The sequence below is a fragment of the Rattus norvegicus genome, chromosome 4 (genome assembly GCF_021556685.1).
Source record: "Rattus norvegicus strain SHRSP/BbbUtx chromosome 4, alternate assembly SHRSP_T2T, whole genome shotgun sequence".
In the NCBI taxonomy this organism is placed as follows: domain Eukaryota; kingdom Metazoa; phylum Chordata; class Mammalia; order Rodentia; family Muridae; genus Rattus; species Rattus norvegicus.
The window spans coordinates 47690251-47716929 of NC_141537.1; the positions used below are offsets into that span (position 1 = coordinate 47690251).

Below are 26679 nucleotides of genomic sequence, written 5' to 3' on the forward strand. Positions count from 1 at the left end.
GAGAGAACGAGGTCGCATTCCCATTACACAACAGTGAAGGGGCATTTATGGCTGTCAGGGTCTGAGGGATCAATGGAAATACTGTCGCTACCATCGTTGATGATCAAGCCCCTGGGAGTAAGAACACTTCATATTGAAGGGGCTATAGAGCAACAGCATCCTTCACTGAAGGCTCGCTCCCTGAGGAGGGTGGAGGAGGAAGGAGTTCCTCTCACCTAGCAGAAGAGGTAGGGTAGGCAAACACCTTAGGTCAGAGATCTCTGCTTTCCTTCTGTTTGGTTCCTAAGGCTGAGTATATTCATAAGCCTCTCCTATTCATATCTCACAGAGATCTTACTTACTTCCTTACTTACTTAATAGTTCTGGAGATAGTTGTGATACAAGCAACAGACTACCTTGTCACCAAGGTTGCCAGTCTCTGATTAACTGCATGTTCAAATTTGAATGGCTTATACTTCCCATTTTTGTCTCCTAAAATACTTTACACGGTACGCTATTGTATTCCATTAAAATGCTACCACATTTCAGTTCCTAGAATTTTCCTTCCCTTTGAGTTAAAGAGTACAGTGAAGGAAAACATAAGCTAACAAGCCCAAATAAATAATGCTTTTCTATTGTCTCTCTTAAAAATCGAACTGTGAAGTACATGGTGTCTGTAGTAGACCTAACCGTTCCAAACAGGTATTTCCATCTGGAAAGAATGAATTAGTTCAAAGATATGTCAAACCACCATTTAGCTCACTAATCAATGCTTTTTCTTCACTCTCCCTGCAAACTATTATCTTTTCATTCAGCTCTTTTCCTTTCCCATGTCTATTCTGCGTTCTATCCCTGGTCATTGATTTATTATTGTGCATGTGTGTCTACACTTGTGTGTGCATGGGGAGTTCAATATGTGAGCATACATGCTTGCCTGTGTGTGTGCATGTAACAGAAACTGATTTAGGGTTATCTTCTTCTGCTGCCCTCCACCCTACATTTTGAGGCAGAATCACACCTTGAGCATACACTTGTTTCAGCTAGACTGACTGGCCAGCAAGCCTCACCCCCACTCCCGGAGCTCCCTGTGTGCACACCCTCAGTACTGAGTTACGAGAGCATGCGGCCACGCTCAGCTCTTATGTGGGTGCTGTTTATCAAAGCTCAGTTCCTTGTGCCTGTGCGAAAAGCACTTTACCCACTAAACCATCCTCAGCTTCAGCCTTGACCATTTCTGTCTATAACTCTAATTATTACCCTTGTTCCCACCATCTTCCACCATTTAGTCTGTTCCTCTCTGCGATCACGTTATTCCAAATCACAAATGGTCTAAATAATATTCTTACATAATTTAAACTGGAGAACCATTTAACCTTATTTTCCTAAAAACCTCCCACTGGCTGTATATTCACTGGTAATTTTATGTCAAGCTCCTTATTAAATGCTACTGAAGCCCCACCCCCCAAATCAACAATGACCACCCCCGTAGCATTATTTTATTCCTATTTTTCCTTAGCTCATTGGAGCTATTAGCCACTTCCTACTTCTGTGTTTCTATTCTTACTTTCCCCTTTACCTGAATTGTTCTCTCCAGTAGTCTAAAGGACTCCGAATAATTCCTACTCATTGAGAATGAACCATTCCTAAAGTGACTCTCCCTAGAGCCCTGTTCTTAAAAACACCTAATCTCTGTTTTTCCACATCACGGACTGAGGGGTTGATCTGATACCTGTCCATCACCATATGCTCCCAATGTCTTCTTACCCTGGACTTGTAGCTTGAGTACTTAAGCTGGACTAAGTGACAAGAACACAGAGCATGCCTAGCTAATGTCTTAGCCATCGGGAGTTTCCTGATAGCTTATTGGTATTACTGGTCTACTGTTCCTAATGGAGCCTAAGAAAATAGCCTACAATCTGATCCTCCCCCACCACAAACTAGCAGGAACTAACTACATTAATATTCACCTTTCTTTCCTAATGCAAATGAAATAAAATATATTCTTGTACACCTTATAAAGAAAAAATTTAAAAAATAAAAGATTTTTAAAAAGGAAGGTTTTCTTATGTCCCTGACCGTAAACACCTTCTTGAGAGAAATGAGTGTCAGTTTGTACCAGCAGCTCATAGTCTTCTGCAAAGGTACTACTCCATTTCTATTGACACACCAGATCAATTACCAACGACTATGCCACTCGTCGAACTTTCAACGGGACAATGGGGCCAGCGGCTAACAGACGCACCTTGAAACCTTTGGAAGCAGCAATATGGGCAGCAGTCCAGCCTTCTTTGTCAGCGTGGTTAATGAGGTCCGCAGGAACCACAGGCTTAGATGAACCTGGAGGGCTCTCACCTCCATTCAAGCTGAACAAGCCTGACTTGGGCTCTTCTGCACTCAAAGAGTTTCCAGGGGCTGGCACTCTATGGTACATCAATAGCTTGAGACTGTCCACATTACCAGTGTCCACGGCTGCATGAATTGGTGTCCAGCCATCCTGAAAATACATTGACCAGGAGGAAAACATTGAGAGTAACATTAATGATGAGGACTGTGTTATTTTAAGTCCACCTCTAAATTCTCTTGGTCATGAACCACTGCATCAGAGACCGGAGGCAGTCCACTCCTGAATATTCCGGACGAACTTAAGTTCTCTGACTTTTATTGGTGATATTAATTCCCACAACTATGATTCATGTTGGCTGTTAAATCATCATTTCTCACCTAATAGTTGCCATCTGGGGTGAGCAGGTACTGCCTAGTCTCCTGAGTAGTAATACTTTTCCAACCAAAATTTCAATTTAGTATTAAAAAAAAACAATGGAGTGAACTTTGCCCTAATGAGATTTTAAAATTATAAGGAATAATTATGGTATTAATTATTTAGTAATGCACTGAAAGACACTGCTGCAAACCACTTTTACTATCAGTGCAGTAGCCTGACTGGAATGGTCTGAACATTTTAATGCCAATGATTCCAGAAGGAAGGAGTCTAGGTAAAAGGAAAAGGTAGGAACACACAAAAAACAAAACCCAGTAGGTTCACTGATATCTATGGGCCTCTGTTCAGGAACTGCTGAGTGTAGAGGGATTCTAATCAGGACTTACTTACTTAGAAAATGGTCCAATTAAAATTGCCGAGACCATTTTCTAGAATTAATTGTTCTGCCCCAATCCCTTGCCCACTTAACTGGTTTCCTGACTAGTCACAAGCTTGGGGCAGTGGTCCTCAGGTCTGCAACCCCAATACCCTCTGGGACTTAGTTAACTGCAGATCCCCATGCCTCCGTCCAGATAAAGTGAACCTGACCCTCTGAGGGGGAAGGCCCACCGGGCTATCAATCATGCCCAGAAAGGGGAAGGAGTGCATTTAAAATTGACAAGCAGGGTTCTAGGGAAAAGTCCCTGCTCCCCTCACAGTCTCTCATTCTGACTCACAGGTGGGTCTGTCTACAGCATAGGAACTTTTATTTGTCTTTTAAACTTTTATCAAAGAATTGATTTGACTTGGGGCTTTGTTTTTCTGCCTTTGTATCATAGCTTTAAGATCATTTTCATATAGAATTCCATATTGCTATACTAATTATATTCTCGTGAGCTATAAAACATTTTGTTTTTTAATATGTGTTTTGAGAAAGGGTCTCACTATGTATCCCTTGATAGTCAAGAACTTGATATTGTCCTTTTGCCTCTCAAGTGCTGGAATCTAGGCATTTGGCATCACTGTGATGTTTGTTTGTTTTTTTTTTAAGTGATGATATAAAAGCTAAGAAAATTAGCCAATAAGTGGGAACCATCTTAATGTATACTAAATGTTGTGATCCTTTACTAAGGAAAGTCCTTGGGACTTTTTCTCCCCTTCTGAATTTCATGACAGTAAAGTTTACTTGATCAAGATAAGACCACATCGGCAGTTAACTAGAGCAGGGTGTGGTCTACACTGCAGTCATGTACAAAGGTCCCTGCTTTCTTCTGCAGGGTAATGACCCTTCCATTGACCACAGAGAATAAGTGCTGATTACCTTCCTAACGTACGAATTCCAAACAGTCTTTCTAGGAATGGACAAGACAGGACAAAAACCCTTTGACACTCCACTTTCTCTTGCTACCTTACCATTAAAAGGCATAAGACATAATTATTCCCCCGAGGTCACTTATCAATTACACAGTGTTTTTGCATTGTCTAAACAACCTGTTCAGCCCAACAAAGCTAGCTTCAGGGCACTGATCTGTCTTCTCAGCAGGATGTGGTTTAACCTTCCAGGATGAACTATTTATTCGGTTTAATGATGCAAAATTCATTTATCTTCCAGCTACAAGATAGGATTTTATTGTGAATATATCCAAACACCAAATATTTCATGGATAAAATATATAAAATGTGAAATGTGAAACTAAACTACTTTTTTTTCAGATTTTCTTTTTAAAGGGACGATCTGGGGAGATGGTCAGATCCTCTAAGGGAATCAGGCACGATAGTGGTTTAAACACACCTACAAGCAAAACACCCACACGTGTACAATAAGAACTTTAATTTAATCGAAGAATTAAAATTTAATAAAAACTTGAAATTGAATAAAAATAATTCTGGGGTTTTGTTTTTAAACTCTAACAATAATTTGCAATGGAAAATATTCATTCCTGGCCTTGTTATCTTTGTAAATATTGATGCTTAATGATTGCTTCTTGTCAGAGAAATTGGTAATAGCATCAAAGAATAGTATTTGTTCAATGAACAAAAATGGACAGATTCATTGTCTTCTCTCACTCTGAAATACTAAGAGCACCAAAATCCCCTTTTCTATGATTAGCCTCAGTTTGAATGACTGAGAGGTAAAATGGACTAGATTTTCAATTAGCAAGCCAGAGACTCAAGCACAGGTCACTTTCCAATTCAGGATCCTTAAAGCAAAAGCACACTAGCGAGTCAGTTTTTGACGCTTCAGCATTTGTGGGAGGGAAGTTTCAAAGCTACGTCGTGACTTCTTCACCCTGGCTTCTGCATTTCTAGAGATGCACACATCCCTCATACAAAACTCTATGGCGTTTACCTAGCGCCTACACATACTTCCACAACTCAGTTCCTCTCCATCCTATGTATAATGTCGTCTCCAGTGCAATTGTTATTAGTTATACTGCCTTTTATAAGGAACATTGACAAGGAAAAGAGACTGCACCCATCATATATCTGCATCTATATTAGGCAGACACAAGCTTGTGGTTTTTGAACCTATACATCTAGTTTTCAGACATGATATAAATAACATATGTCAGGGAACGCTCTCCCAAATGGGTACTTACTCTGGTTTTTATACTCCGGTCAGTGCCAGCTTCCAGCAGGAGTTTGATACATTCCTTATTTCCAGTTTTACAGGCCAGGTACAGAGGTGTCTGTCCTCCAGCAGCAGAGTGATTAATGTTGGCATTGTATGCAGTTAGTAATTCTATACATCTGTTCATGGAATTATGATTAGTTACACACAAATGACGTGTCACCTGAGAAGCGTTCCCTGACCAGATATTAAATCTAGATAACATGCCCGAGCTAGCCCGCATGTTGACATATATCAATCATTTTAGATTTATGAACCTTATTTCATTGCTATCACTTTCATATGACTAAGAGCTACACTTTGGTCTCAAAACTTACGAAAACTTAAACTTGTCCCTTAAAATGTTCAAACCTGGTGATACTTCTTCCCAAGTTTTATAGGAGTTGTCCTTAGAAAAGGTTTGACTTGTTAGGTTAAATGGTATAACTGTCCTTGGTATACATATTTTCTGTGATTCAAAAATGGGTTTTGCCTTGAAAATAACATGAGGCTGCTGAATCATTCTGGGATTTTTTTATTCACCGAAGAAAATGATTATAAATAGCATAGACAGCCGGGCACCATGTGCCTCCTCTATAAAAAGGAGCAGGGGGTTGGGAAAAGGGCTGCCTTGGGAGAATGATGGAAAAGGCTGTCTCTTTGCATGGTTGCTAGCTTTTGAGGGCACAGCTACACAGGAACGCACCCAAGAAGAAAGAAGGTAACGCCCAAGACTGTGACTTTGTGACTAGTTCAACACAGAGATAGAATTTGAACAAACTGAAGGATTTGCCTTTGGGGAGGTTTATTTCTCTTACAGTATTTGGCTTATACATGTTTTCTAAAAAGTAACACGCTGACATATTTGTGTAGCCCATTCTTTACATTTATGGATTCCTGAATTTCCACAGGGTTCCTCTTTCCAAAGCTACCCATGCTTCTGTTCTGTGACGGTTACGTCCTCCAAGGAGCTTACAGATGGCCTGGTGACATGGAGGTGACAAAGGCCAAAACACAGGCCAGGAGGAGAGATCTGTTCGATGGGACACAGAATATAACCTGGAACACAGAATGTAACCCGGAAGGTAAGAGCAAAAGTAGCTCCTGAAGCCAGGCTGCTGAAGTGCAAGAGACGCACACAAGAGAAATGACCCCGGATACTGAAGGCTGCGTCTGGAATACTACAGAATTATAATACTTATAGTTAACAACCCTGATGTGGATTCTGAAAAGCTTTAAGAGGTGTAGAGTTTGAGCTGGGTACTAGCTCAGCTGTTGAAGGATTTAAAGATTTATAACCCAAATGCCATGGATTCTGTAATTTGTCAGACTATTTCTCTCTGGACAGTTGGATCTCAAAGGTGGCAGCAGTATACGTCCCTCACAACCTGTCAGCTCAGCACAGTCAGGACAGCAGTTTGGCTGTATTCGACGATTAAAATGTGACTTTTAGCTTGAAAATGAAATCCCTGTCCTTATGACTTTGAAGCTCCTTTTAGAGCTCATTGCTTTGACTTTTCTCTTAGTTGTGAATGAAGAAACATGAGCTTTTGGGACTATCAAATAACTTACCTCACCGGAGAATAATAGGATTTTAATAAATAATATAATTCAATGTTCTACTTTTAATGTTAGCACTAACAAAAGCTTTTAGAGAAAGGAGAAAGCAAAGCTCTCAGCATTCCTTACTTTGTTCTCCATTGCTATGCTAGCAGACATTTTCCAGAAGCAAGTATGAATGTATGGTTCAGACTGTCTGCGTCTATATATAGACTACATACAGACTGGACACACACATACTTCCTCTAGATACAGCACGTAACTATTGTTATGAAGAACAAATCTAAGGTCCTGCTTTGCATTTGAGCACTCAAATATGCTTGGTGGATTTGTCGATGAATATTAACCACTCATTTACATGCTTAGCAGGAGAAAAATCTGTGCAAAATATAAAAAAGGGGGTCACTTCCAAAGGAAAAGAAGAATGAAGATCATCACTTACTCAAAATGTCCCTGAGCGGCTGCAACGCACAAGGGTGTGAAGCCATTTTTATCAGCAGCGTCAACGCGGGCTTCTGCATTCAGCAGCAATCGCACACAGTCTACAGGATGGTAACAGAAAGCCACTTTCATTTAGGGCAAGGATGAGTTAGGTTCCCTATAAACTATGCAGAGGCTCCAACAGCAAAGGCTGACCTGACTGCTCTGTCCTGCTGGATGTGGCATGCCACAGACTTTCACCTGGAAAGCCATCTTTTTCCTTGAAGACAGGGTATCTCCAAAGCCACCAAGACATGGCTTTAAAAACCATCTCGAAGAGAGTTGTTGATGGGTAAAAAGGAATACCACATACCAGAAAAGATACTTTGCTAGATTCTCGGCCAGAGTTTCTTCAAAATAATGTTTTGAGGAGAATCGGATCCATTTACCAAATTGTATTTCTACAGTTATATGCATACTGCATGATTGATGCTAATTTAATCATCAAGGCACTTCTACGTGGGCCATTCCTACACTTAGCTACTTGAAGATCAAGGAAAGCCCACAGAAAGCCACTTGAGACACACACACATCACTAACAGAGAGGTATCATAAATAATACGGAATGATCTGAGTTTAATTTCTCTACAGTGAAGAAAACTCCCTCAGTGCTTCTGAATTCCAAAGTGCTTTAAAAACGACTGAGTCTCCTTAGCTCTGGAGAGCACGGTGTCTGAGCCAATCAGGAAGTAGCCCACAGAGCACATACCCTCTTAACTTAGAACGTGCAGTCCAGCCACCTCTTTTTCTGTGTTACCACATGTCTTTAGGATATTTAACTACCAGATTTGCATTTTAAAGAGTAAAAAGAATTCTTAGTCTCCACTGACATATTTATAGTAAGTTTTCAATTCTCAGGAAAATAACTTAAGTAACTACATATTATTACAAGGCTACTCTTGATAACTGGTAAAACCTCTCTGTGGCAACCACTCAACACCCAAGCCTACCAGCCCGGAAGACCTACTTCACCCATAGCAGGTATTCCTACCAAAGACATCATGGTTACTTTGTCCTGCGAAGAGTGGCATCAGGTGGACACTGCGATTCTAACGTGTGTTTAATAATCCCTATGTGGACCGTATATTTCGTTGTGTATCTATAAACACTGACTTTGCCACTGGCCCCACATTTTATAGTAAGGAACCACATAATCAGGCCCTTAAATATTCATAAAACTTTAAAACTCATGAAAAAAAATCCCCATTCTGCTACTCCTTAAAAAAATGAAATCCAAGTGGACATTTTGCTCGCCATAGTGATTTAAGTCCCCTTTGGTCTTTCATCCTCTTGCCAAGTGTGTTAAGGTAAGGCATTGTCAGTCTGTTCAGTTTTGGTTTGTTTTGTCTCTTTACCTGTATGTCCATTCTTAGCAGCAGAATACAAGGCAGAATGGCTATCTTCACAGCAGTAATTTATGTCCAGTCCTTCTTCATTAAGCAGCATTGATAATAGAGTGACATTTCCCTGGGCAGCAGCTTGCTGAAGAAGGGTGGGCCTGCCAGCCAGGGGGGCAGGACCACCACTCATTAGCAAAGGGGTTAGGGAGGGTGACCAGCCTGTAGGTTAAAGTGACCCTAGTTAGACAGCAGGAAGAAGAGACAGAAACTACCATTCTTTTTTCAATCACACACACAGAGACAGGAACACGTATTTCTAGAAGATTACATGGTTTCTAACATTATCAATCTGTTAATACTGTCTTAGCATAAATCCGTACTGTTATTTTCAGACTTTCTATCTGGTGCTAATTAAATTAACCTTGATGGGGGGGCATGTTATTTTTAGTCGTCAGTTTGGCACAAGAAAAAAGAGTTAAAGAAATAATTGCTTTTAGGAGGCCGAGACGGCTACCACATTCCACAAACTTAAATTTCTATTTAGAATTTAAGATCATTTTGAATTTTAAGATTATATAAAGGTTACCTTAATTTCAATACTGATATGGCAATGTAAATTAAGTAAGTGTGAGATACCACCGTAACTGCAAAGAGTTTCTTCAACAATGCTTCTAAGATAATTATTTGTATAAACCAGGAAATAGGCCTCACTCTATCAAGGAGTTTGTCCTATTCCTTCATTTCAAATCTAAGAAACAAATATGGGTGTTAAAAGCTGACAGAAATACAATATATATAAATGGCTGTATTGTACGACAGAACATAGTTCAGTAACTCTGAAAACTTTGAAAACGGCCACCTCTCGCCATCTTCACTGCAGGACTAACAAACTTGAGATTGGCCAACAAAGCAGGGTGCTCTACCACACAGCTTTAAACAAAGATTGCAAGATGATCATGGTTAGTTTTCTCATCAGTATTTAGCAGTTTTAGAAGAGAATCTGTTAAGAGTGTGAAGTCGGCTGCATATAGCCTGGAAAATTTTCTGAATCCTTCCTTGATCAAAAGGCTGTAAAAACAGTAAAGTACACATGTTTATTTAATTGATAATTATGTCCTTTCGGGTTAAATACATTGAGTGAGCCCCAGTACTTTTCAGCAGTTCTGTACATAACTACACATATATATTCTTCATGCAGACTTTCCATGGGGAATAGCTATATAGCTATCAGTATCAGTTACACTAATATGAATGTAATATTCAATTCTTATGATTAATCACAAGTTTTTGGCTTTACTTCTTTCAGGATATATTTAAAGTACATATCAAAGAAACTCCTCTGAATATTGAAAATTCTTTATAAAAATAAGTCAGAGAGGCCATTTATGCCAATAGAAATCCATGGAAGATTGAATCTCAAAATTATATCTTTACAACTAATAATTTGAATCCACGGATTACTTATTGTTTTATCATATCAGGACAGCAATGACAGACAATTAAAATGTTTATAAAATTCAATATTTCTCAAATCTTTATATTTTCCCATCCATATTGATTAGGTCTTCTTAGAAAAGTAGTATTTTTACTTCATACTTACAAGAAGGCTCCTCTCTGGTACATTTTACCTTTTGTATTTTCTTAAAAACAAACAAACAAAAAAAACAGGCCCACAAAAATTAAATCAGTACTTATTAGAAATGGATGATAGACAGAAAATTATAAACACCAAGGTAGGACACCTTGACTGTAATTAACAAGCAATAAGAAAGCATTACACTACCGTCCCCAGCAGAACAGGGATGGGGGGGTCTGCTTCATGCTATAAACACACACACATACATACTCATGTACACACACACTCATACACACATACATACCTGTACACATGTATACACACACTCATGCACCCACGCAAACATCTGCGCGCGCGCGTGCACACACACACACACACACACACACACACACACCGCACTCATGCACACAGGCACACATGTACATGCACACATGCATACACACACGCACATCTGTACACATGCGTGCACACACACTCATCTCTTCTTTACATCTCATTCAAGGAATCTAGGTTCTTGACAGTCTTCCATGAATACCAATGTGTACATACTAAAGTTTGCTCATCTTTTAGTTTAAACCACAGTTCTAGGCTTTGTAAGAGACAATACAAATTCACATTTCCAATTGTTTTATATGGGTTTATATGGAAATATTCAATTATGTGTATAATTTTCTGGAAGACCCCACTTGAGAGCAGTAAAAGGCTTTATTCAAAAATGTTATTAATCATAAGGTCATGAAGTGTTGTTGCTTTTCCAGTCAGATTCAAAGAAAGCAGTATCAGTTTCTTTGGAGGACTGAAAAAAAATGGTCTCTAAATCTTCACAAAAGAAAACGTTTTGAAAATATTGTAAACTTTAAGCTCTTAAATTTAAACAAATGTTATTTTTTTACTATAATTTCCAGTTTTCTCCCAATACAATTTATTTTAAGAACTCCTGTTACTTATATGTTGGAATTAAAAGAAAGACCTCACTAAACATTAGTATTCATCTGAAATTCTCAGCCATGAGAGAAATGGTAATATGTGATTAACTGGATTAGTTAAGGACAGAATAAACCCGAGTCCACACAGCTACTCTACAGGTGTTAGAAAGTCATTCGGCTACACGGCATTGTAGGCAAACGCTAGTAAAGGTGAGGATTTGCATAGCAGGCCACAAAACATGGGGACATGCAAGGGCAGAGGAAAAGGAGCTGAGAACAGCTTCTGGCACCAGCTTCAGAGGGTGGAGAGGGTTAAGGTCACAGCCCAGACCATTCTGATTTTGCGATTTAGCATTCAAGCCAATCATACACGAGTATACTTTAGAAAATATCTTTAAGGAAGGAAAAAAGTCTGAACCAAATGAAATGGAATTCATAAAATAAAAAATAGTAATAAAATAAATAATATCAACAAGAAAAACAATCACAAAGAAGAAAGAGAGGAAGGAAGGAAGGAAGGAAGGAAGGAAGGAAGGAAGGAAGGAAGGGAAACAGAAAAATTTGCAAAGGTTTGGGGATTCAGTTGCCTGGAGTGATTCCTATTTTAACCTTCTTCATGTAACCATTGGAATATATCATATATAATATATAAATATATGTGTATATTATACATTATATATTATATATTCATTTGACAAATTGGTAAGAATTTCTAATTCATTTACAATTTAAAACACTATTTTAAGAGTTCATGATTTGTTATGAGGTCACCTCTGGTTAGCGTACTTTAGAACGCAACCCATTAAAATGAGACCCCTCTGCCACTCCGGCTTTTCACTGGGATTTCACCTCACTGTTACAGACAGAGGTGGCAGGGACACAGGGCATCTCAAGAGAAAGATCCCAGGTTCCAGGGCAAAGAGGAATAAAGAGTCTCCAACACGAGGATAAGTCAGAACATCCTTCAGTTGGGAAATAGCCTTAATTTTGGGTTCAAGAGTTTAAGGTGTAGATGACAAAGCTAATAGCTTACAAGTAATTCCTCCCCAGGATTATAACTACAAAAGGGCAGAAATGAGCTAAGTTTGCCCTTTGAAACTCAGCTCAATGCTTGCTCACATGATCAAAGAAATGGGAGCAAGGCATCTGGCAGGTACACTCGGTTCCTGGGCGTCATTCCTAGCAACCCCAGTGGTGCCAGGGGAAAGTTGATGACCTCCTATGGGCTTCTGAGCTGAAGAGGAACAAGCTCACTCAGGCACAGCCAGGTTAAGGAGCAGGATGCAGGGAGCTCGGGTGCTGCCAAGAAGAACGGGTGCTGGTGTGGCAAAGGCTGCAGTGTAGCTCAGTAGTGGAGCACTCACCTAGCACACATCAGGCTGTGGATGTGATCCCCACCAAAATAATCCTTAAAAAAGGAGAACTGGAACCAACTAAATGCAATGTGGGTAAAATGCTATCTAATTTGGGAGGCTAAGGGTGGCCTTCACCCGCAATTGAGTTCTGTAATTATACAAGCAGGCTTCATTCTAACATTTGTGCCATCAGAGCACATAAGGAGGCACCGACTGAACACCTGCTAAGGGACTTAGACCTCCGGTGCCACCCTTCTGCCCTGAAGATGCACACTTTATAATCAATCAGACAGAAGCCTGCTATCCCATCAAAGGGCATCACCCTACAGTTCTGGGAACACTATGGCCAAACTAGAAGGTTGAAAATCGGAAAACAAGGAACTGACATTACATATCTTCAATGGCTGTCGCTTCATCAAAATCTCATTCAACTCCCCTTGGCACCTCAGATATGAGTAAAAGGTTTTTTGTTTGTTTGTTTGTTTTGCTTTGTTTTTTTTAAGAGTCCTGGCTTCTTTTATCCAGAATCCCACTGAATACAAAACAGCTGTTTGGGCAAATATTTAACAGATTAGAAGTTAGTCATCTTTTAAAACTTAACTTCTCCCGCAGTCACACAAGCTTGTTTTAAAGCTTCTCTGTTGACTACTAGAGGGTGTGTGCAGCTGGACTCAGACTTATGGTGCCTACCGAGGCACCAGCTGGCAGAGCCTCAAGGTATCAAAAAACAGATAGCTTTATACTTAAAAACAAAACCAGCTGATGACATTCATTTGCTCTGGGAAATGTTGCCTACACACAGTCTATACAGTTACATCAGAGCACAGTCACGGCTCCAAATGACTCTGGAGCCAATGCTTTCTAACAGTCTACAGATCTTAGGGTCCATGTTGGATTGTTCTGAACGGTACCAAATGCCCCTCTCCTTAGGGTAGGTTTAACTATTAGGAAAGCCAACATAATTCCAAGCAATATCAAGCCATATCACACTCAATACAGTCAGAGAAAAAACCCCTATGGAACCTCAAATGCCTATAACATCACAAAATGACAATAAATTCTAAAGCAAACTCTCAAAAGTGCTATAAGCAACAGTACCAGTCAGGCGTGGATTAGCCATGCGGCCGCATGTTCAGTGCCATGCCTTGATATGTTATGCTCTCTGAACCTCCCTCTAGCCACCTTCCCTCTGAGCACTATAAACTCCAACTTAAGGCAGAGAATACTTGCTCATGGTGAAAAAGATCATCGAAACCACAGTTATAGACAATGTGGCCTCATCTCTAATGCCGATCTATACCTCCAAAGTGCGTGATGTTTCTGGATTCTCAATTTTGCCCTCAAAAATAAAAACTTCCCCAACACTGCAGTTCAATGGAAACCGCTTGAATTAGAGGCATGCAGTCGGGCAATCTGAAGCACTTAGCTCCTTCCCTGGCGGCCAGCTTTAGAACTGCAGTCTGTGCTACATGCTTTAAGTTTTAAATGTGATGCTACTGAAATTTCCCTTTCGATTTGAAATCCCTGCTCTTTTAGAGCCAATAGGATCTACCAATCCCTGATGTCTGATGAGGGCAGCACAAACTACTCCAGAACTTTAGGTCTGAGCATGAATTTACTTTTGCCTTGATAATGAAAAAGCAATGCTTTCATAACCACACACAACAACAATATCTAGTCCTTTGAGGGACCTCCTAGACTGAGCAACTTCATAAGGCACTCATGCAATGTGAATTGTAATGTCCCATGTGGTGTGGAAGCCATCTGGGCTTGTGTGTTGGGAGACAATACTTATCAAATGAGGTACATGTCATTCAAAATGAGCTAAGCTTTAACTGAGATTTATAAATATTCATGGTCTTTTGTTGAGGGTAAGAAAGGGACATTCATACCAAACTGATATGAACCTTCAGAATCTATTAATTACAGAATAAACCCCCATTAACCTGCTAATCCAGAGTTATACAAACAGTGACTTGGAAGGGTTTTTCTTAGGCCATCCTAAAAGGAGCAAATTGAAAGCACACTGAGGATGATCCATTAATATTGAGGTCTTGCGAGATAAATATTTAATAGGAAGGGATACTCTTTTCTGCCCTGGAAATGTTTCAGTCTCTCTAAATTAATGGTCTTCATGGACTTCTAACCACTATTTTCAGGTTATTTTCAAGAAAAGCACTTAGAATGATGAAACCACAATTCATAGAGCCAGATGATTCACCATCACCCGAGAGCCTTAAAGAAAATTACAAAATAATTTTGAAAATGAGAGGGGAGGAGGAGGGAGGGGGGAAGAGAGAGAGAGAGAGAGAGAGAGAGAGAGAGAGAGAGAGAGAGAGAGAGAGAGAATATGAATATGAGGAAGTGGACAACCGGAGTATTAAAAATGTCTCAAGACAATATGAAAGAAATTAAGACAGGTCATAGAATAGGCCACATTCTTTACAAAAGGGTATAAGACTTTAATCCCTTTACCTGATGCTGTTACCAAGAGGCTGTCTGAGGCACCGGGGCTACGGGATGAGGCACTAACAGGGTTTATGGAAGAGCGAAAGGCAACGGTGGTGGGAATGACAAGGGAGCTGTCTGTACATGCGGGTTGGTTCAGTCCAGGGGTTTCAGCAGGCCAGGCACCCACCTGAGACGTGGCCAGGGCCGAAACGGGACAGCCTGCAGATGCCACAGTTAAATCTATGGATGGTTTTGGTGGCAGCTGAGGGGAGGATGACTTAGGGACGTTCTCCTCATTTACTACCTTGGTCCCTTGTGGCAATGTAGAGGGAGGTGAAGCCACAATTTTGTTATCAACTTTGGCCCCTGCATTGGAGGCCCTCAGTTGAGGGTGTGGTGGAGAAGGAGTTTGGGAGAGCCCTGGCTTTTTGGGAGGGATAGGAGGAGGATTTCCTCTGTCAACTCGTGCTGCCCCTGGAGTCTTTAAACCGGTTCGACCAACTGGAGGGCAGGTGCCAGCATCGCCTCCTGGAGATGCTCCCAGCCTTGAAGAAGCACCTGCTTGAGGGCTGGTAAATCTGGACAGCGCTTGGGTCACAGTATTCCGAGCTAGCTGCTTGGCTACTAGGTTGTCACGACTCGTAGGAGAAACATCTCTGGAGGGAGGACTTTGAGTGTTATTTCCATTCTGGTCTGGGTCATTTGCATTGCCCTGAAATCTAAATCTAGCTGCTTGGATGCGTGGGTTGAGACCTGGATGAGTGTTGGCACACGGTGAATGTAAACTGTGCACAGGAGGAGCTTGTGAATGGTTCTGGGGTGCTGCACCTAGTGTCTGAGCAGCAGCAGGGGCAGTTCCACTAGGAGTTGAGGGTGTGCTGTTTGATAGGTCAGGGGCATTGCCTGCACTTGGTCCGTTTTCCTCAATTCTACTTGCACTTGACGGTAGGGCAGTAGGTGGAGAGGGACCCAAGTCACTGTGGGAAGCTTGTCTATCAATACCTGGTCTAATCAGCAGGGCACTGGGGCCCACATTCCCTTTTGTGTTTGTGGAAACTAGGGGGCTCCCTGTGGAAGGTTTTATGGGTACAGACAAAGGCAATTTCTTCACAGGGTCAGTGCTTTCTGTCACTACATCTGTCTGGCAAGCAACAGACCTTGTCACAGGCCCTTCTGTTGCCACAGATATGGAAGCCAGTCGCTTATCTTTTGTCTTCCGGGGGAGGGAGAGTCCGGGCTTCCCATCGTTGCCTTTCTTCATTTGCTCCATCATTTTCTTCATCTTGTCTATCTCCTCTTTGAGGTCGGTGGTGTGTGCTTCTTCTCGGGTCAGCTTGGCCCGCAGCTGCTCCCGTTCCGTATCAAACTCAAAGAGCTGTTTCTCCAGCTGAGCTTCCATTCCAGCGCTTCTCTGTTTCTCAGCGGAGAGCTGGTCTTCTAACTCACTTGTCTTTTTCTTTTCCTCCTCCAATTTCACCATGACTTCCTCCAGCTTCTGAGCTTCCTCTACGACTTTGCCTGAGAGCTGCTTGCACTCCTTCACCAGCATCAGGACCACGTGCTTGTTCTTGCCCCTCTCTTCCTCCAGGTGGGCAGCCAGCTTCTTGTGCTCCTGTTCAAGGGCCTGAAGCTGGAGCTTTTCCATCTCCAACTGGAAGATATTCAAAGGGAAGCCTGAATTAATAGATAGAATATTCTTTGTATCATAGAAGAGTTTTTTATTAATTTCTGAACAATGCCATGATTTGGGTTAGCAAAAGTGTCACAGTTTATGAATTTTTTTAAAAGGTGATATTTAAAGACCCATTAAAATGAGAAAATTGACAAAGGGTTTTCTGCAAAATATCTACATTGAGAAAAAAGGGAATTGTTTTAATCTATTAAATTTAACCACAGTGTAGGAGAATGGTAATAGGATGTTTCAAGTCACAGCACAAAGTTCAAAAAGAACTGTTTTGATGAGTACAGATCAGTGAAAGAATTGGTGCTATTTAATAAAGGTTCAATGGCTGCGAATTATTAACTGATCATTGAGACACACAATCAGGATTTAATTCCCAAGCCCCTTAGTTGCTGATGATATTATATAGCTAAATTACTTAACAGCTTTGAGCGCCTTCTGATGGGCTGGAAGTCATATGAAATAACACGTAAAGAGTTTGAAGAATAAAAGTATAATGTGCTAACAGATTATCTTATTAGATCTACAGTCAAAGTTGGTGAACCTAAAGCCTCACTTTGTTGTTTACTTGGAAGCTGCTTTTGATTTAGCTACCTTGGCCCACCTTGGTGCTTCGTGAACTTAACCCTACCTCTTGCTTCAGGGTCTTCAAACTTGTCTTGCCTGCCTAGAATTTCTTCACATGCCTTAAGGAGGCCCTCCTTCACAAAGAATCCTATACACTTCACAGAAGTATCCAGCGAGCAAACCCTCCAGCATCCCTCACCCATCAAAATGCCTAGGTGTGGGGTTGTACCTGCTTTTCTTTGGCCAAAAGGTCCTGGCTGTTCCTGAAGCCATGGGACCTAACTTGGTGCTGCTCAGAAAACAAACTACTTTACCAAACGATACACACAGAGACTGAGCTTTTATAAGCCTTTGTCTCCAGACATAAAAGGGAGAGCACTGAACCCAGGGCTGCATTCATGATAGTTGTGCTCTACCAGTGAGCAACCTCCCAGACCTGAGGTAAGATTCTGTCATATTCACGAAAGCATCCAGCAGCACAAGAGTGTGGCTCCTCTTTTTCCTTCTGGCTTCTGTTCCCTTGTCACTTTTACAGGGAGGCCTGCTCTGCTGATTATCTTTACGTCAACTTGACACAAGCCAGAGTCCTCTGGGAAGAGGGAACCAGAATTGAGAACAGAACCCCACCAGACTGGCCCGTGGCCTCTGGGGCATTTTCTTGATACTTGATTGATGTTGGAGGATCCAGCTTGATGCGGGCAGTGCCACCCCTGGGCTCGTGGCACTGAGCAAGACATGAGGAGCAAGTCAGTAAGCAGCACCCTCCATCAATCTCTGCATCCATCTCTACCTCCAGGTTCCTGCCTCGTGTTCCTGGCACTGACCTCTTTTGATGATGGACCGTGATATGAACATGTAGGCAACATAAAGGCTTTCCTTTCCAGGCTGCTTTTTCGTCATGATGTTTCATCTCAGCAGGATAAACCCCAACTATGGCTCCTGCCTTTGCTGCCATAGCAAAGTTCTCCCCTCTCCTGTGTCTCCTTGACTTTTGTTTAGTTATCTACCTGCCTTCTTGAGGACGTAAGTTAACTTCATAAAGATGAAGACTGCGAATCACTTACTATGTTCCCCAAACCTATGATAGACTGGCACGTGGCTATGCTTAATAAATGGTTTAATGAATGAATGATATTAGCACTGCTGATCTCTAATAACAAATTTCCTAAAACAAACAACCCTTTTGGGTGCATAAGCGACATTTATAACTGCATTTTAATATATGGCTATTTATTATACAAAATAATGAACTTCATGGTATCTCCATATATGCATAGATAATATGTTTTAATCAAATTCAACCCCCATTATCTACTTTTTTACCTCGCCAAACACTGGTTCCCTTCCTCCTCCTCAAGAGTTCTTGTCATGCTTAAATTTTGTTGTTGACTGGGCTAGATTTAGAACCAGCCAGGCATACTTGTGAAGGTGTTTGTCGGAAGAAAAGCTCATCTTGAATGCAGAAAACATCATGCCATGGACTGAGGTCCTGGACTTAACACAACAGGGAAAGAAGGAAGCCAGCTGACCCAGAACACAGTGTGATTGATTGTCTCACAGGCTTGTCACCATGCCTTCCAGGACATGACAGACAGCATCTCCTCAAGCCATGAGCCTAACTAAATACATCCTTCCTTTCTTAAATATCTTAAGTATTTTGTTACAGAAATGAGAAAAGGAAATAAATCTTCTCTTCCATATAATTTTATGTAATTTTTAGAAATCCAGATTCTACAGGAGTGAAAACATAGAAGGTTTATCTTTCTGTGTCTAGCTTATTTACTTTAACATCATGATCTCCAGTTCACTCAACTTTATTAAAAATGACATCATTCCATTCTCCTAAGCCTGGACAATACTCTACTAGGTACCTATATTGCATTTTGTTTATTTACTCATTCATTAATGGACACCTAGGCCAATTCGATGTCTTAGTTGTTCTAGGCAGTACTGTGGTAACAGAAGAATTCCAATTTCTGTATGCCCCTTAGATTCCTTCAGGAATTAGATATTTAGGAGAAGTAATTAGTTGCATTATTCTCTCAAATCCTACAGTGTTTATGTTCTACTAGGAAGCATGTGTCAAGAAACTATGAAAGACTAAGGCACACCCTGATCTGGAATGCAGCAATCAGTTGAGCTCACCCACCTCACCCGTCTAACTAATGAATATTGCTCTGGTGATCCACAGGGCCTTAATGGCTTTTAGAGGCTAGCCTGGATTTAGCTGTTTAGAGATGAAGAAAGAACATTTTATCTCTTCTAGATGCTAAAAACAAACACAGAGAGGTAACTTACTGCATCTTGTACTCAATGATCTTGTAGGTTTTTACCATTGAAGATCTGTGGCAATCCTGTTTCAAGCAACATTATTATGGGAATCATTTCTTCGGCCCCCAGTAGTCCAAATAATAATGATTTTAAATTGTAGACAATGTTTTTTAGACACAATATAACTTATAGACTACAGTGCAGCATAAAAAGGCTTGTGTTTATTGGGAAATCAAAAGACTTCTGTTACTTCAGTATTGTCTACAGTTTAGTGGTTTAGACACAAACTTTCATTGTATTCTCAGTAAAGCCAATACTTGCTCAAGTCAAATTTTAGCCATCTATGGCAGAGGAAGGCAATGTTCTAAGGACTGACAACTGTAGGTAGCCTTACTGGGGCCCTGCTGGGACAATCTATGACTCCAATGCTCTTACAATGTCATGAAACCAAAAGTAGAAAATGGCTTACCACTCAACCGGAAGTCACAGGTATTGTTTAAGTGAGTATGTGTGCACGTGTACATTTACATGGGTATGTATTGGGGGGATGGGGCAGGGTGCAGAGGTTGGCATAGAAGTCATATTCAACCATTCTCTACCTTAGTTTTTGAGACAGAGTCACTCATTAAACCCAGAGCTCACTGGTTTGGCCAACGATCCAGGGATTCATCCCCCTACTGCTGGGATTAGAGATGTACTACTGACATCACATTGGTGTCCTGAAATGAACTCAGATCCTCATGCTTACCCAGCAAGTACTTTATTGAACTACATCTTCAGTTCAAAGCATCACTGAGTGATACTGAAGTGCTTTGTGCATTGAAAAGCAGTTTCTGAACAGTACTGAGGAATGGGTCTCAACTGGAGAGTAATTATACAGTTAATTATTAAGAATAATGATATACCCTATAATGGATGGTACAGACTTGAATCCCAACTACTCTAGAGGCTGAGGCAGGAGGAATTTAAGTTCATGTTCTGACAGGTCAACTTAGCCAGACCCAGTCTTGGAAGAAAAGAGGACTAGGGAGAGATATATCAATGGCAGAGAATTGCGTGAAGACCCAAGTTTACATTCCTAACCGCCCACCCCCCCCCAACAAAAAAGAGCAGCAGCATGCCCTATGCTGCCATGTAATATATTGGAGGTGGCATCTTAAGTAGAGTATGTACAATCTGAGGTATAATGTATAGTGTATTGGTGTGTATATTTATTCATTCAGAAAATTTGAGTCATTATTGGCTAAAGCATATTTAAATCATGTGAAACGCATAAAATGATAGACTGCCATGAGAAGGCACAAGGAAATATTACAGAAACATAAAAAAAATCAACCTGGTAGCACTGAGTTATAATCTCAACACTTGGCAGAGAGAGGAAGGAGGTTTGGGAATTTAAGGTGAGCCTCAGCTATACCCACAGAAGAGTTTGAAGCCAGCCTGGGCTATGAGAAACTGTTCAAAATCAAACAAGCAAAAGAAAAAAAATCCACAGAACCAGACTAAAGTAATTAAGTAAATAAATAAGTAGAAATATTAGGCGAAGTGTAACTGGTGGTATGGCTCAGTAGTAGAATACTTACTTATTAAACAGGACAAAAAGCCCAGGGTCCAGTCCCAGCACTTTGACAAGAATCAATACCCTCCGTGCTAATTTTAGTGAAAAATTCTTATGACAACGTTGAAAAAAAAAACTGAGCGAGCTAGGTCAGGTTTCATTCTTAAAAACAAAAAAATGAGTGTTTTCTAATTTATCTTTGAAGGGCAAAGGGAAATGACGAAGTATTTTAAAAGTTAAATGTGGTAGAAAGGACATGGAGGGCTAGAGGGAAGGGTGGGGGTGGGTGGATTCAAAACACATTGCATACATCTATAAAAGTTCTGAGAGAGCGGAAAGGAAAGTTACCCTACTTCCAGCAAACAGCTAACTAAAGGGTAACTTGTGTTCCCTGACCAGGGCCAGAACCACGAAGCCCACTTAAGGGCTTGGCTTGCTCGGCTGAAGTCGGCTCTTCTGAGCCTGCACACCATGACTATGGTGTTTCTTCACTATGGGTCAGCACACCTTCTTTCTTGTCTGGCTTTCATCTTCTACTTCAGAATCAAATCTGAGAAATCTCTAAGGAAACAGACATGCAACTAATCTCTGATGTTCATACCCCCAAAGTCCACTATGATAAAAGAACCCACAATCTTTTGGACTTGCTCTTCCATCAGTAGTGGCTCTAGCCAGCATTGGGACAGCAATGCAGCAGGCCCCCGAGCTCACCCAGTTCACTCTTCCCTGTGCTCTCAGCTTCTTTACCTCGCACTACAACAGTATTTCAAATCTTAGCTTCTGTGGATGAGATGTTACTGAGGGCTACTCAAAGGATTCTTGATATATCTTCACAGATTCCTTTATCAAGACAATTCACCCCCAGAGAGAATGGTTTCCATCTGCCCAACACTAGACTTCAGTAATTAACTTGATTCTTTCCAGCCACCTCTTGGACTTGCTCCATTACTTTTCGTTTCTCCCCACAAATATCAAACATCTGCTCTGCAAATCTTCCCATCGACGCACAACACGAGCCTTGTGTGTGTTTCAGAGATGGGAGGATAGAGTGCCAAGTTTGAGCCCAAGCTCCTTACTTGTGTGGCCTTGATTAGTTAGCACTGGAAAGATTGGTTCTGTACGGCTCCCTCTTTTGCACGATAGGGCAACATAGTATGCATGTATTAAACCGGAATCACAAGAGGCCAGGGTTTTAGGATCCTCTACTAAAATGGAGACACGTTGCAGTTCCTTACCACCAAACAGAAATCTGCTCTATGGAGCTCACCTCAGGATCAAAGAAACAGACCAAGGGCTCAGTGGCAGAATACATGCCTAGCATGCGACAGACCTTGGATTCAATTGCCATTGCCCATTAGGGAGAGAAAGAAGGAGGGAGGGAGAGAGGGAGAGAAGGAGAGAGGGTGGGAAGGACAGGGGCCAATTCAGAGTGTTATTGACTCCCGGTCCTCACTTTCCCAGGAAAAGTTAACTTTGAAATGCCCAATTTGCTTTTATTCTCTTTCTCCCGCTGTCTTTAGATTTTCTCTGTCTATAAAACAGAATTCCTCTATTTCAGCCGTCCATCACTCATTCCAGTTCTATAAAGTAAACTAGAATTGAAAATAAAATTAAGAATATTAAAATACATCACTGTGATTTTATTCATTCACACAAGTAAGTGCCAAGCATAGCACTGGTGATTTAACAAAATAATATTTCCAATTCATAATATAATAGTTGGTTGCACTGTTTGGGAATATGTGTCTGCATGTTTTTCTTTTAACTTAAACTATAAGTTACAGAACTGACCACACTGAACATATAAAATATAAGAAATACATCGGACAGAGGGGTACCCTTTGTCAGTCACAAAATACGTCACAGAAAGTTTGACTACCAACAATAGAGGAAACGCTTACTCAGCTAGCTCTTCTACAAAAATTTAATAATAAATCTTTGCAAAAATTATGATCTCAGGGTTTGTGAGAGGAACAAAGAATGCAGACAAGAAAACAGCAAAATCCCACCATGAAAAAGCTACCAGCACTCTGTGAGCTTGGTCTTTGTACTGAACTGGGCACACTCTGGTACTTGCTTCTCATACTTAGAACTAGGGTTCCATTCCCATCATGAAAATTAAAAACGAGCAAACAAAATGATGCTTTTCAATCTTAAACCTTAAGAAATAACAAATTAATCAAACAAAGGAAAACATTTGAGTTCTGAAGGGCTTTTGCTTTCTCTAGCATCAAAGAAGAACCCAAAACACAGACAGGGTCTGAGTCTCAGAAGCAGGAGATCCCTAGTTGTCTATCTGAGAGAGAGAAGACACAGCGCACAGTTGACTAAGTGATATGCCATCTGCAAGCAGAGGCTGCCGGCGCCTACAACGGTAGGCAGAGTTCTCTGGATGCTCTACGGCATCACTTTGCTTATGTCTAATGTGTAGTAATATCCTGACTTCATAACTTCATAATACGCTGTGATGGCTACTCTTGGTTGCTAACTTGACTACATCTGGAATTAAGTGGTGGGTTTGGTTTTTTTTTTTTTTTTTTTTTTTTTGGTTTGGTTGGTTTTGTTGTTGTGGGTTTTTTATTATTATTTTTTATTTCTTATTTCTTTACTGTTTCAAAAGCTTTATTTTTACTTGGTCCAAGACTTGGGAGAGGCTCCAGGGCAGTTACAAAGCTGCCTAGTGGCTTCCAAGATTCATTCAGGTGAAGGGGCTGAGGCCAGCTAGTGCAGAGCAGAGGAGGGAGCCCCTAGAAAAGCCCCTCCCAGTCATGCTTAAGGGTGAGCAGCTCAAAGAGATACCAGCCCAGAGATGCCTAGGGCATGCCAGTCTGCACTGGTTGTGGCCCTGCCAACCCATGGAAGTTGGTCAGGTGGTTGCCCATCTTCTTGATGAGCTTCACTCCTTGTCCAGGAAGTGGTATTTCCAAGAAGTCACAGAGATGAGGGGCTATGCAGGCAAAATCCAAGGAATGAAGATCCAAGTTGGGTCCGGTCAGGTTCTTCTCCAGGGCCAAGGCAGCTTTCATGGCCTCTTAGGTTTTACCCTATTCATCTTGAGATGCTTCTGCACTTCCTGGAAGAGTGTGTGGTCCTTGCGATCCATCATTCTGCAACTTGAGATGCTTGGAACCCTCCACCTGGCCTAAGTCTTCAAAAGACGCATCATCCCACTCAAAATAGTAGCACAGATCCATTTTTAATTTCGATCTTTTGAGGTGAGAAGACCCACCTTCAACTGGGCCACACCTGCCAGCAGCCTAAATATAGTACATAGAAAAAAGAAACTTGTTCTCTGTGCCTGCCCGCTCTCACACTGGCCAGCACATCCATCCCTCACTGCCATTAAAGCCTACTTCTTCAAAATTCCTCAGGGGCTGAGCACCAGCTGAGATATACAGCCCAATGGAATGAGTAAGTACTGAATTCTTGGGCCTTCCAGTGGTAGACAGCCATCGCTGGACTAGTTGATCTACAGCCTGTAAGTCATTCAAATAATTATATATATAGTTATATATACATATATATATGTATGTACATATGAATATATTTGTGTGTATACACACACATATACATAATGTTAGGGTTCTCTAGAGCAACAGAACTTATAGAATTATATACTATATATACCATATATATTATTTATTATATGATATAGAATATATTATATAATATGATATAGATATAGATGTATTAAAAAGTTCTATATAAGAACTTAGAGAAACCTGTAAATGAAGAGACGTACAACTAGTCTCTGTTGCAGGAGATACTAAAAAATGCACCACACCACACTAGACAGGGCGCAGGCAGGCCACATGGCATCAGCGGGCTGTTCTCATCTTGACAGACTCTGGCCCAGAGCTCCTGAAATCTCTCGACCCTACTTGCTTTGTTCCCATGGCAGGTCGCCGCCACACCATCCCACGCAACCAAATTCCGTGGCTGGCTGGGGTGCCCTGCCACCTTACCTTTCTCTGGAACTCGGTTGAGCTGCCACATGAAGGAGAACACCACATAATCTTAGTTTGGAATCAACAGGTAACACAATTGCTGGGCACAACAACCGACATCTTAATTAGTAAGTCATGCTAAATTAAACCCTCCAGTGGCAGATCTAACTGGGGTACATCTAGGTCCTTACATCTTGTACCCCAAAAATTTTTGCCTCCAAAAAACTTCAAGTCCCTTTTCTCCTCCTCTCTTCCCCGTTCCAACTTGGAAGTCCTGCCTACTCCTCACCCAGTGATTGGTCTCCTGAAATCTTTATTCATTAGGGGAAGGCCCTTTCCACAAATTTCTGATATTTATACCTAAAACTCCACTACTATAAAAGCACTCGCAAACCTTTTGTAATTGCCTTCCATCAGTAGCTCCTCTAGGCAGGGAACAGCAACTCAACAGACCCCTGAGCCCACCGAGTCCACCCATCCCTGCTGTTTTCAGCTTCCTTTACCACTGTACCATATATGTATGTGTGTGTGCATGAATAGAATATATATTATAAGTTCTGTTCATTTAAAGGACCCTGACACACACACACGCAGACACACACATACACATTTATATTATATAATACATACACACAAATAATATGTAATATATACACATATATAATATAATATAACATAATATAATAAATATAATACAACATATACTATAAGTTCTGCTCCTCTAGAGAATTCTGACATACATAGACTAAAGGTCTAATGCTATAGGACACAACATATACTAAATAAATGCCACCTTGGCATATCATATCTCATAAGAGTCTTTAAGCCCATCACACAGTCCTGAAACCTCGAGGTCTCTCCTCATCCTCTCCATGGATTCCCTGAGGATGTCCTGTATTAAGTTTTCAACTCATTAATAAAATTGGCCTAATTTTAACATATTTCCAGTGGCAAATGTGTCCTGGCTTAAATGGCAAGAATCTGAGTATTAGTAATGTCCCCCATACCTCAGTGTAATCAGGAAACAAGGCACCTAACTGCCTTTGATGCCCAAAGACTGGATACTTCTAATGAAATAGAAACTTCTGAACTCCATTCATTTCATTATCAGCTCTAATAAAAAAGTGTAAAGAATTCAGATATGGAGACAATGTACTAAATTAAAAGGTAACCAAGTGTCCTGTTCCCTCAGTCCCACAGTTGTGCACTGTTATCCTTTCGGGTGGGGGCTGAGGCCCTGCAGAATAGTACCACCAGGCTCTGTAGCACACAGTGAGAAGGTGGGTGGTGCCTAGAATAGCACTCAGGCTGGAGCCGTGAATGAGGAGGCCCCAAGCCTATGCATTCAGAAAGGGAACAGGAAACTGTAGGTGTGAGTTCAATAACCATGTATAGGCCCTTATCCCTAATTCAAAGAGAGAACAGAGGGGCAAATGATTGTGGCCATTTATAAAGTGAGAAAGCATACTATGTGTTTGCACCATCACAAAGTCCTACAACATATAACACTGCCTTACTGCTATCTGAATCTTCCAACCCTCGTTGCATTCTATTGTTCATGACCTATTTCTGCTGTGCACCTGATAAACAGATCAGGTCCAGTCTGATAAACAGATATGTTACTATTTGTGTAAAGGTCTCTGTTTTCCTTTTTCTATCTCTTCTAGGCTGTAGTTATC

General features: G+C 41.0%; 1 protein-coding gene and 1 long non-coding RNA gene across 7 annotated transcripts in view; one reads left to right on the forward strand and one right to left on the reverse strand.

Moving 5' to 3' along the window:
* Cttnbp2 (cortactin binding protein 2) overlaps nt 1-26679 on the reverse strand; it is a 163143-nt gene that overhangs the window by 61165 nt on the left and 75299 nt on the right. For 4 of the 6 annotated variants that reach the window (XR_015685327.1, XR_015685326.1, XM_087656211.1 and 1 more), the window contains 5 exon segments: nt 15001-16627; nt 8684-8887; nt 7291-7390; nt 5278-5428; nt 2222-2473 (listed from right to left, as the gene is read on the reverse strand). Coding sequence is in view for 4 of the 6 variants with exons in the window: in XM_087656211.1 (XP_087512337.1) it covers nt 2222-2473; nt 5278-5428; nt 7291-7390; nt 8684-8887; nt 15001-16627 (2334 nt within the window). In the remaining 2 variants the exon portion in view is untranslated. 6 annotated transcript variants of the gene reach the window in all.
* Nucleotides 5913-18355, forward strand: LOC134486734 (uncharacterized). The gene is made up of 3 exons (XR_015685960.1): nt 5913-6009; nt 6200-8635; nt 17301-18355. It is a non-coding gene; the product is annotated as an uncharacterized LOC134486734 (long non-coding RNA).